The sequence below is a fragment of the Egretta garzetta genome, unplaced genomic scaffold (assembly GCF_000687185.1).
Source record: "Egretta garzetta isolate BGI_Z169 unplaced genomic scaffold, ASM68718v1 scaffold190, whole genome shotgun sequence".
Lineage (NCBI taxonomy): Eukaryota > Metazoa > Chordata > Aves > Pelecaniformes > Ardeidae > Egretta > Egretta garzetta.
In genome coordinates, this window is record NW_009258272.1 from 557,556 (window position 1) to 569,698 (window position 12,143).

Here is a 12,143-nt window from a genome sequence, read left to right on the forward strand (position 1 = left end):
AGAGTAAGGCCCCTGAAACCAGAGGGATTTTGTACCTTACCTAGAACACAGGGGCACGCTGGTGCAGTGAAAAATTTTAGAACCCATGTAGGGCCACATTCAGATTGTGTTTTCTGGCGCAGACCAACACTTACCCATCTTTCTCTGCCAGCACCTTCTGCTCCTTCACCATGGGCAGTAGTGAAACAAAACAAACATTGCTCATGTGCTGAATCTCCCCAAGTCGCTGCTGGTGCTGAATTCCAGCCATGTGGGACTGGAAATTCTGAGAGAGAGGTTAGGAGAAAAATCCATTTAAATGTATTCAAAATACAGAAAATAATAGGTATGAGCTATGCTTTCCATTCTCTTGACTGCTGTTTAACAATGAAATGGTATAAAAGCTTAAGAGCATGGCTGCCTGTGGATCCACCCACATCCACTCTCTAGCAGGTTGCTTGCCAGCTCCTCAGGAGAGATTTATTTTATCTGCATGCTTATCATAATTTTTTATGTTCCTTGTTCCCAAAGCATGAGCCCTTGCTAACAAGCCTGTTGCTGCATCTCCCCATGGCAGTTGGCCATCTAATTCACTTCTCTTGACCACCCATATCCCAGTCAGACCTGTGGATTTTTACCTGCTGACTGCAGCAGTTGGTCTTGCAGATGTAACAGTAGAATTTAAGGACCGATTCAGGGCTGGAATCAGCTGTGCCCACCTCGCAGGTCCAGTGCCCTGGTTTCAGAGCTGTTGTACTGATAGCTCTGCTCTCACTGCTCTGCTGGATAGTCACTTTCAGTGAACCTCCAGAGCTCAACACCTGCCGAAAGAGGGAGTCAAGATGAAGTTCAATCTCTCAGTAGAAGACATTAAAAATTACACCTGCTTTTTGTAGCGACCTAAGCTCTCTACCCCTTAAGAAAACACATTTAAGCTTGAATCCACAGGAGGCTGATCAGAAACAATCTCATCCACGCTCCTTCTCCCAATGCTGCTAAATCAGCAATCCCTGTGTCATAGTACCAGGCCTATTAGTACACATGGTTGTTTCTACAGCCTCTGTAGACGTTGTATGATCCAGTCTCTGGAGACTGGAGTAACGATGAGTTGGTAAGGGACACAATCAGCTCACGTTTCTCCACTGCAGAAGTAGAAGTAAGTGAACACGACACAGGACAGAGTAAGGAACTCAAACAAGGGCAGGATGATACATTCGATTATACCAACAAATTTCTCCAATTATGGAAGACTATTAAGGCTGATTCCCACCATGGGTTAAATCTTTGCCTGCTTACAGATTTACACAGCTTAAGATCCTGGTTTAACATCTAGCATGTGGGCAAGGTATTTCATGCAAAAGAAACTCAGGTTGCTGGCTTCACCTGTGTCTCATTTTTCCAAACTGCCTTTCAAAAACACAGACTCCCACTATCTACTCATACCCACTGCGATGGCAAGTGCCACAGCAGCTGCACCTTTACTACCATTACCTGAATTTTTTTACACTGCTCTTCAGCAACATAAAGGATGTATTTAGCTCAACACATATATTTTTCAGTGGTTCTTTCAATTCAACTTTCTGTCTTTCCAGATGAATACTGAAATCTTAACGAACCCCAGCATCCACAAACAGCCAGCAGTAGGTAAGGTACAGGCTAGCAGAGGTACAAAAGCAGCAAGTCAGAGCAGACTGCGCACTAATTGCAGATATATTATGCCTTATTGCCAGGGACAACAGCTTACAGCAGGAGACAGAGCTCCAGACGTGGGTGCCATCTGGTTCCCAGTGGCAACGGGCTTCTCTGGGATGGAGGGGGAGGTTGTATGTTCTGCACCACCCCTGCATGGAGTGGTGTCTACTCACCTCAGGAGCCTTTGGTTCCTCAGAGAATTTCCTCTCTTTAGAGAGATCTTCAGCTGTGTACTCCTTTGCATTTGTACCTAGGAAGACAGAGTCCCTTTAGCAGCCTTAAATCAAAATAGCAATGGCAGAAAAAACAAAGCAGCAGGTGAATGAAGTCAGGGAGCTTTCCCCACAGCGCTGTTGGCCATAAGCCCTGTTCACAAACCTTTCTCCAAAGAAAGGGAAGAGGGAAACTTCCCATCATTTGCATTTGGTAGGCAACAGGTTTTAAGGGACTATGTTTAGATTTGGTCCCTAGATTTTCTCCTCCCTTCCCCATTCTATATGACTGGAGGAAGGACATTTCTGACAAGACCCACCGGATCTACAGATGCACCTCCAGCAAGAAGTGCCCTAAAAGTACAAATCACAGTGCCCAACAACTCACCATCAGCTTGGACATGGATGCTTGACTCTCCTGCTTCCTTGCTGTCTGTGGCATCCTCTAATGCAGACTCCTCAGTCACACTTCAAGGGTATTAAGAAAATAACCTTATTTGCCATGTTACAAAGAGATTCAGAAGACACACCAAGGCACAGGCTAGGGTCTAAGCTACTACACTCTCCACTAACCCCCCAAATCAATAAGCTACTGGAAGTGGTATTTCAGGCAAGGATTCAGCAGAAATAAATAAAACCAATGAAGAGTGAGCATTCTAGAACAGATTTGGAAAAAGCAGCCAAATAATCCGGACAAGAAGGTTACAATTGACTTTTTGGATCACTGCCCTCTCCTGCAAAAGGCTTGCAGGGAAATAAGTTCATACAGGAAATATTCTTAACAAGAGCTCCGAGAGCTCACTCCTGTTTTCACTGGTGACCTGCAGGGAAACTGCAATACCCAGACAGTACTCCAGGCTGCTCTGTGCACGAGGGAAGAGAGTCCTGTCAGAACTGAGCAGGTTCTCAATGGTGTGTTACAGGGATTTAATCGTAACTGCCTGCTCTATTTGTATCAGTCATGTTTCATTCCAGAGTCCCTACAGTTCTGCTTGTGGGAGAAGTGGAGCTATACAAGACGCAAATCAAAAGGACTTTGCTTTGTTTTATTTGGTACTGCTGTTCTGCTAAGGAGAAAGAAGACCCTGAGGGGACTGCTGAGAATGAACAGTTGACTTCCAGAGGGCACAAAGTACTTCACAATGTCTTTCTTCATCCCTCATTTTTCTATCAGGGCTAACACTTTTCACCATGGCTCAAATGTCTTCTCTCTCAGGTCAGCTCAATATCTCACCCTGGTGTTCTTCTGCCAACAGGGAGCAGCACATTGTGCACAAGCAAGAACACAGGTGCAGGTACTGCATCCAGTGATCCAAACACACGCACCGCATAATTTATCAGATTGATATGTGATAATGTAACTGGGTTACACAGCTATAAATATGCAGCAGGGTTCGGGCAGTGCAAACATGAAGAAAACAAGAGTGGCTGGCATTAACATTATTTGTCAAGTGCTGCCAGCAGGCTCAACACTATACCACACACAGATGGTGACAGCACTCCAGGGCAAGGGTTTGCAGTCTAAACTGCAAATCTAAGGAGCAATCTAAGGGAGCAAAAGCCATCATGAGCGTGATCTAAGGAGGAAATGGTACTATATGGATACTTGTCAGGCCATGCTAGAAGAAGTGGGTGTTCAAGGAGGATTTGAAGATGATGAGTGCTTTCTGCACTGGAATGAGGATGTTGTTCCAGGCATACAGATGGTACATAGGAGAAAAGGCAGAAGTGGGAAAAACCTGAAATGAAGAAGGAGGCTGGTATTCCTGGCCAAAGGGAAATGGAACAATGAAGCACAAAACAAAAGTTTGTGACATGGATGGGGGGATTGCCCTTCTCATCTGTGAAGGGCAATATGAGAACAGTAAACTATTTTTTTCAGAGATCCATATCTGTTCACTGGAAATAAACAGAAACACTTCAAACAAAAAAAAAAAGCTAAGGAATTATCTATTCTAAGTAAACAACAGCCATAATATATGCATCAAATCTGGCAGTCCCCAACTGCTGCTTAGGAAAGGATTTTCCTGATAGCAGGCTTGCTGCAGTGAGAGCTGTCATTCCTCAGACTGGATTCTTTTTTCAGTGTAGGTAACAGGACTTTGATTAATACCCTACTAACTATTAATGTAATTAAAATTAAATTAGCTTTGGCAAACAGATTAACAAAGCATACGCTCAAATGCATTTGACTTAGCTTTAATTGAATTTATTCACTTTCTGGCTAATCAGAGTCCATAATTCACGATGGTCCCCGATCACATAATATTTATCACTCTTTAATGTTTTACATGATCAAGGTAATATCTGAACATCAAAGTAATCCTGGAATATTCTCCCTAAAGCTAGCCATTAATCTCTAATCTACAGATAGGAAACAGAAAGGTGAAGAAACTTGTCCAAAACCACACGGTGAATTGTTAGCAGGGAAGATAAGAGGACCCAGAAGTCCTGACTCATAGTCATTAACATATGTTAGAGAATTCTCAAATCAATGCCTCCAGAAATCTGTATTCACTCCCTCCTCTTCTCCCTCTGCACCAGCTAACAGCGAGAGTTCTGGGAGAGGTACAGCACCATGCAGATGGCACCAGGAGCTCCATGACATGCCTTCCCACTAGATGGCAATACAGCCTTGTCTGGTCATTCCTGCACCCAGGGAACACCAAGACCGGGCTGCCATGGCCAGCATGCCAGCGCCCTGCGCATCCCTCGCAGTTAATAGGATTGCCTTTGTCTATTTTTACCCAACAGACAGGGGTACTGGCAAGACAATCTTTGCAGAAGGGATACAGAACCCAACACTCATGGTTACAGGCTTGGATACTAGGGAGTACTGAGTCCCTTTCCCTTCTCATTCCTCAAAATAAACTACCCTCTCTTATGCCTACTGTAACCTAACATATTCTAAGGCTTTTCCCCTCTGCTGATACACGGCTGCTCATTTCCTTTTTTGACATTTAGGGAAGAAAATTAGAGAAATATATCAGAATAGAAAAGAACCTCTCAGCTTCTTACAAGAATCCTGGCAGGAGAACGCATGAGTAAACTCCACTTTGTTGTGTGTTTCCCTGAGCTGCCTATCTTATTTTTCATTCCCATAGTTGGATCACCCATAGCAGAGACCCTACAACACCCTGGATCTCAGCAAGCATCATGACATTTTCTGAATTGTCCACAAGCATCTGAAATACCTCCTACATGCTAGACATCAGGCCAGTACAGTACAGCCCTAATTATTAGAAAATAAAATTAGACAATAATTCTAAACCCAGTAACTATTTCAATACCCCATTCAATAAATACCTCTTCAGTCTTTTTGCTGCAGGCTCCATGTTCAGCACAGATTCTGTTGGAGTTCTTGGCTCTGCAGGAGCACAGAAGGAGATCTCCTTAGCAAAGCAGACCATGCCACCTTGAGCATGTTCCCTGACTGAATGGCCAATGCCAATAAAACTGTTAGAGCAAATAATACCATACACTTGCTTATTCTGAATTTCAGAATTGTAGTGACAAGGTTAGATAAGGACAAAAGATTTGAGTTTTATTGCAGATGTCACTGTATGAGGTGTCATCCAGAAAGAAATCTATGTTTATGTCTACTAAGTGGGTCTTAGTCCTTTACCTACGTGACAAGAGCCCAGATCACAGGAACATTAATATAAGCCAAGGTGGCATATCTACCCAACAGCAACCATTTAATCAGGTAATTTTCCCCATTGTATATACACTGGTCAGAACCTCATCATATGCCTGCATTTTTAAATTAGGCACTCTTCAGTCAGAAATAACATTCCCACACCTGTACTGTATCTGACACTGTTAAGAGATTCAGTGCCAGCAGTTTCTGTTCTGACAACTGCAGTACAAGTACTCTTTCAACCCATCTTTTCCTTAGCATGCTGACTACAACTGGTTCTGCTTCATGGGTTTGACTCTGATGGGTAAGGCAATGTGGAAGCTTTAATTTTAAACCAGTTTTATTTTTCCCCCCATTTTAAATGGGGCTCACTGTCAAAGTGTCTTCTGACAGGCTTCCATGGAAGAGATATGGAGCTAGCTTATAATAACCAAAAATATCCAGGAAAAAAGGATGCATGAAGCACATAGCAGAGGGCTGTCACAGGCAGTTTAAGTATTTACCATTAGAGAGAAACATAGCTGGTTAAGACTAAAGCCACCTCCAAGTCTTTGCTGCAGGAATAGCAAAGCGAAGTTTATCATGTCTAGAAGCATTTGGTTTCACTACAGGCTCCCCCTCACCTGTGGATGGCAAGGAGTTGTTCTGCTCTGACCCTGCTTGCACTCCTTCTGGGATTTCCATTTTCTCATCACCTTGTGTCTGAGATGAAGAACCAGGATCTAGTTCCCGCTTCCTGTCAGGGACCCTCTGGAAGTCCTGCAACAGGCAGAGAGTCACTGCCAGCTCTCGGTCCTTCCTCAAACCCAACACACTGCCCAAGGCACCAGACCTTTACTGTGGGGCAGGAACAGGAATTCCAGCACATGGTAATGGAAAGGAATAGATAGTTTACAACGGACTGTCTTGCTTCAAGCAAGTTTACATGGTTAAACAGAGCAATGCACTTTAATTCCACAGGAAGACCACGACATTTCTCCAGTGCCTGAAGTAGCAGCTCTAGGAGACCCTGCTGCTTGCAGAGAGTAGATCACTTTAGCAGGACTCTGGCAAGAGATGGACAGGCAGGGAAAAAGAAGAGTCCCAAATAACCCTCCTTCCTTTCGACTCTAGAGAAAGGACAGTCTGAGAGTAAAGTCTACCTTATCCAGCATATCTTTTTGACAGAATGGGACCAAATATGCCAAAGCTAATCCAAGAGGAGGGAAGTATTGGTCAATTAATCCAAGAACCATTTCCAGGATACAAAAAGAGGTCTTAATGGTGGAAAGTGAGAGAAGTTTTTACAAAAAAATCTGTAGATTTTACAAAGTCCACAAGAAAAAATATGATTCTGATCTTTAAAAAAAAAAAAAAAAAAAAGGGAAAACAGACAGCCCAAAGAGGCAGAGTGATATGTCCATGGTAGGAGTGAGTTGTCTGGGAACAACAAACTGCTTTGGAAGGCTAATGGGGCAGAACTCTGGCCTCTGTGAAGAGCAAAGCACTCAGCCAGGATTTCTTCTATGGTAATTACTTTGAAGCTGGTACTTCTAAAGGCTGTTTTTACATCTTAGGTTTAAACAGTTCTGCTACGCGGAATTATGTCTCTTGGGCAAGAAGTGACAAGAAACCTTTGCATCATAAATGTAAATATGGCCACAAGAACCTTAGGGATGGGACTTATTTCTGCATTTCTGTGTCAGCAGCACGGTGCAAAACGTAGTTTTCGTTGTAAGGCTCTCTCCCTTCTCTGTTGTTCTCCACCTATAATACAGTCAACTGCTGCAAGTACAAACTGAGCACAAAGCTCCCAAACAGCCGGAAACTACAAGCCCACCTTGCGAAAGGTCCGGTTCTGCCGCTGGAAAGGAAGGCTGGGGAAACCCAGCCGCGTCGGCTTTAATGAGACCCCAACAGGTGGTGGCCCCAGGAGGGAATGTCTTGTAGCCTGAGGGAAAAACTGCTGCAGTGCTGGCGCTGTCATGTTAAATCCACGCAGGTTTCCTATAAATGCAAACACACAGCATATCATCACACTGCAGCATGCAAAGGAGAGAGAAAATCTGCCACCTGTACAAGCAGCAGGGAGAGGGTAAGGGCTCCTCCACACAAGACCCCATACTTTACTGGGCACTGTATGAGTGCTCTATGCTCTATCCTCTTCAGCCCCCCCCAGAACAATTTGATGTGATAGCAACTATTACCATGTATCAGACTATTTAATTACGATTGTCACTGCAGGCTAAGATCATTAGAGCAATTACTTGATCTGAGCACACTAGCGCTTGTGTTTGCAACAAAACAAGGTCTTGTTTTACAAAAATTCTCTGTAAAAAAGGAAAATTCATCCCACATTTGTGCAGCTGGCAGCTCACACCATTGTATGGATGCTGTTTAACACAGGCCAGCAACAGCATTTCATTTAAAACAACACTAGACTTTTCAAACAAGAGATTCCACAGTCCTCTCTGCCACCTGGTTATCATGCAACCTCAACATGTCAACCTAAACTCTGACACTTGAGACTCTGCCATTTCCAATTATAATGCTCTGCTTTCTGAACAGTTCTTTTCAGCACCCACAGACTATTAACTAAGTCTCAACAATTTCTTATGAAGGCAATCTTTGCTAACCACATTTCAGAGGTGAGGAAATGCAAACACCCAGATGCCTCAGCTACACCCTCAGAAGCTGTCCACCATTCTGGGAACCTGGACTTACATGCACTTCAGATAGTACCTACTCTGGCTCTTTAGAAGCTGTCAAAACAGGGCAAAGAAGTTTGGACACAGACACCCAAAATCTGAAAAAACAAGCTACACAGCTTAAAGCCTGCAACACAATAGGAAGTAGTCCTCCATGTTTGTCTTCAAAAATAATCTAATCTCTTATTACTTACAATAAATGATCTCTTACTGTAAAAAGACATAGCTGTATTAAAAAATAAATCTATAAAGTAAGACATCATCTCCTGCTCTTGGTTTAGTACCTTTAAAGAACTGAATGTCTATTTCAACTTGAAGTATTTATTTTTTCCTATTCCCGCTGCTGAAGCCACATACAGTCAATTAATTATTTACGCTGATGTTTCCCAGGTACAGAAATACTACAGCATCAGATATTCTTGCATGTAACCCAAACCCAAACGACAAAAAAAATTCAGATCCCTATGAAGGGCCACAATGAACATTCCAACCACACTACATGTTACCTGTGGCTAGCTGATGTAGATTATTGAAAGAGAAGTCACAACTCAACTCAGCGTGTAGAGGTGAAGAGGAACAATGCTAAGTCAAAGCACACGTGGAGTGTTCATTAACTATACCTTGTCCTGCTCTTGTATCTAATTTGCCTCAGGTCCTTGGCATACTATTTGAATACAACTTCTCAATACAAGATTTTGCTTTAGGGATAAGGTCAGCCCATGCTGACATCAAACATATCTGAAAGAAGTATGGCTGACTAGAGCGGAGTCGGACTTTTTTCCTGACACAAATATATACACCGATCTTCAGAGTGTGAGTTGTCCTTTTTCACTGCCAGTTTCCTACAACCTGAGAGATCTGTAGAGAGCCACTGGAGTCACTAGAGAGCCCTCTCGTTAAATGGGCAAGGGAGAACAAAAGGAGAGTTAACGACATGCAGCATAAATCTATTGTCTTCACATCTGGGCATGATTCACAGGCAAGATAAAAATTGCAGGCATTAATCTAAACTAGGCACTTTAAAACTATCCCAGGTACTGATTTTCTGTGTTGAAAAGAGCTGTCAGGTTAAGACATGAGCAAAAATAAAAACCTAGCTTTATTCCTAATATCTTTACATTAGCAATGCTATTATTAAGGCAGCTTCATCAACTTGTTTTGAAAACACCGTATCTGGCAAAAAAATCACTTGTGGAAACACAGTGATGGAAGAACAGTGATATTATCTACCACACAAATGACAGTCATTTCAAGGAATTGAAATTTCACAAGACAATTGAAACCCAAACCATTTTCCACCACAGTATACTTCATTTCTTTGTACTGCACTAAGTTTGGACAAAGACAAGTGTCTACTGCAAACATGGTGTTGCACTTTAACCTGGCAGGCAGCTGAACACCACACAGCCATTTGCTCACTCCCCCCACTCCCCAGTGGGATAGGGGAAAGAATTATAAAAAACAGGAAAACCAGATTGAGATAAAGACAGTTTAATAAAGCAGCAAAGGAAAATGATGATGATAATAATAATAATACACAAAACAAGTGATGCACAATGCAATTGCCCAACACCTGCCGACCAATTCCCAGCCTGTCCCCAAGCAGCAATCGCTGCTCCTGTGCCAACTCCCCCCAGTTTTTATACTGAGCGTGACGTCATACGGTCTGGAATAGCCCTTAGGCCAGTTGGGGTCAGCTGTCCTGGCTGTGCCCCCTCCCAGCTCCTTGTGCCCCTGGCAGAGCATGGGAAGTTGAAAAGTCCTTGACTGGTGTAAGCACTGCTCAGCAACAACTAAACCATCAGGGTGTTATCAACATTATTCTCATACTAAATCCAAACCATAGCACTATGCCAGCTACTAGGAAGAAAATTAACTATCCCAGCCAAAACCAGGACACAAGGCTAGCATATACATAACAATGAAATACATTGGTTTAACTTTCCAACCGAGACAAATAATAAAAATATAAGTTTTTTATCTAAATATATTGATGGAAGAATACTCTCTCTACCAAGTCTAAGAGGGAAGGCACGTATTTAATATCTAACCTGATACCTTCTAGTGCTGGTTGTGAACAGTTGGGCACATGGGATTTTCAACAACTGTAGTGTGGACTATGGACAAATTTGAAGAGGAAAAAAAAAAAAAGACGACAATCAGAACTGCCAAATACAAGGACTGCAATGGTTCAGCAAGAAATAGCCATACTGGTTTCAGTCCACGAAGGATGATTAAATAACTCCAATAAGTAAGCGTCTCCCATAACGACAGTACCTTGCATCTGCTGCATGAGTAAGGCCCGCTGAAGCATAGGATTGGCATTGAGCAGCGATGGTTGATTTGTTGCCCGTAAGCTCAGCATCTGTTGCTGTTGCGGTGGTGGCAAACCCCTGGAAAAGAAGGCATTAATCATAAGAATCCAATAAAAACTGTACCCTTCAATTCCAGGCACCTAACAAGTATAAAACGGAGGAGCAAAGAACAGCTGAAATGCTGATATACATGCATGAAAAGATACCATACACCAGTACTGTATCCTCTTTCTTCCACTCTCCTGGAATTTCCAAAGCTGACAGATTGTCTATCAAGGAATTTGAGGTCAGAGAGAACTCCTTAGCACCAAGCCCACATAAAGCCTGTCAAGCAGCATAAAAAAAGCCCAGGAGCTGACTGCAGTTCTACAGAATTATGCAGCACTCGTCAGTAGAAACGAGTGATCTAGATCAGCAGCTACATTTAATACAACAAAAAAGAAGTTCTAAAAAACAGGGAGTTTTCTCAGTAGGTTAAAGCACATTTTTCCAAAACCGATGCCTCCCACATGGAGCCAGACAGGCCGTAATTGTAAATGGTGCCCCCTAACTGCAAGAACCAGATGGAAAAATAAAAGCACGGCCTTCATATTTAAAATACAAGGAGGAAGAACCGAGCAGAGAAGGACTCTCCACTCCTAAGGAGGGTGGAGCAGACATGAGAGAAAAGTCTGAAGAAACTGGCAGGCACTTCTTCAGGCGATTGCAAGGTCAGGCCCACCTCTAAGCACGACTGCTGACACAGCTATATCTGTTAGGGCTGTAAAGAAGTACAAACATGGTTCAAAATATCCATGCTGACAAAAAAACCCAACCCTCTTTAACAGCACTTACAGCAGCTCATCTTCACGTCTGCTGCTCTAGATTGTTCCGGTCTCAGAGCTGAGATATTTATACCAGAAAAATCATACTTTTCAAGGTGTAAGATGCATCCATGCTATCTCACAGTCAGACCCATACTGGCATTTTAAGGGCAGCTTTGTTTGTAGTACAAGACATACGAAAATGGTAAAAAAGATTTAGAGATATTTGTATTTCTAGCAGAACAGAAAGATTCCATTTACCTCTGAGACATATGCCTTGTAAGGATAAAGTAATTATTATCATTTACTAAATTAAGGCATCAACTTTCTTCTCAAATTCACATCCCCTACCTTTGAATTTCCAACGGCTTTACAGAGAACAGTAACTGCAAATGAATGCATCATTTCAGAGAATTTGTGTTAGTTCTACAAATTTCAGCTCATCAGGGACAACTGCTTCTATCCCAGACAGTTATTTTACCTCTTTCATTTTTTAGGAAAACCCCGGCTATTTGCCTTTTTATTTCCGGCAGATGTCATTTGTCTTTTAACACACAAACCAGGATTTTCTCCATCCCCCTCCCCGCCCTGCAGTGGTCAGTCACATCCTCAGCGCCGGTGCCACTGCAGAAATAAGTTCAATAATCTCACCCAGGCCAGGAGACCCAACCAGAGAAAGAAAATAAATAAATAAATGAAGTTCAATAATAAAATAAAGTGTGTATCTCTGTTCAGGGCGGCTCGGTCAGGCCCGTACAAGCATTTCTGCGGGAGAAGGCGTTCTCCCCCGAGCCCTCTCCCGGCCGCCTCCGCCC

At 42.9% G+C, this 12,143-nt stretch overlaps 1 protein-coding gene across 2 annotated transcripts in view; it reads right to left on the reverse strand.

The window, feature by feature from the left end:
- Window positions 1-10,598, reverse strand: part of CIZ1 (CDKN1A interacting zinc finger protein 1) — a 17,783-nt gene extending 7,185 nt beyond the window's left edge. The window contains exons 1-8 of one of the 2 annotated variants that reach the window (XM_035890365.1): window positions 10,488-10,598; window positions 7,343-7,509; window positions 6,219-6,282; window positions 5,190-5,250; window positions 2,272-2,351; window positions 1,845-1,921; window positions 618-800; window positions 135-265 (exon numbers count right to left, since the gene is read on the reverse strand). In XM_035890365.1, coding sequence (XP_035746258.1) covers window positions 135-265; window positions 618-800; window positions 1,845-1,921; window positions 2,272-2,351; window positions 5,190-5,250; window positions 6,219-6,282; window positions 7,343-7,509; window positions 10,488-10,575 — 851 coding nt within the window. In that variant the 5' untranslated portion in view covers window positions 10,576-10,598. Of the gene's footprint in view, window positions 1-134; window positions 266-617; window positions 801-1,844; window positions 1,922-2,271; window positions 2,352-5,189; window positions 5,251-6,146; window positions 6,283-7,342; window positions 7,510-10,487 lie in introns of both variants that reach the window. The other variant, XM_035890361.1, reaches the window with a different exon arrangement.
- Window positions 10,599-12,143: the final 1,545 nt, after the last annotated feature.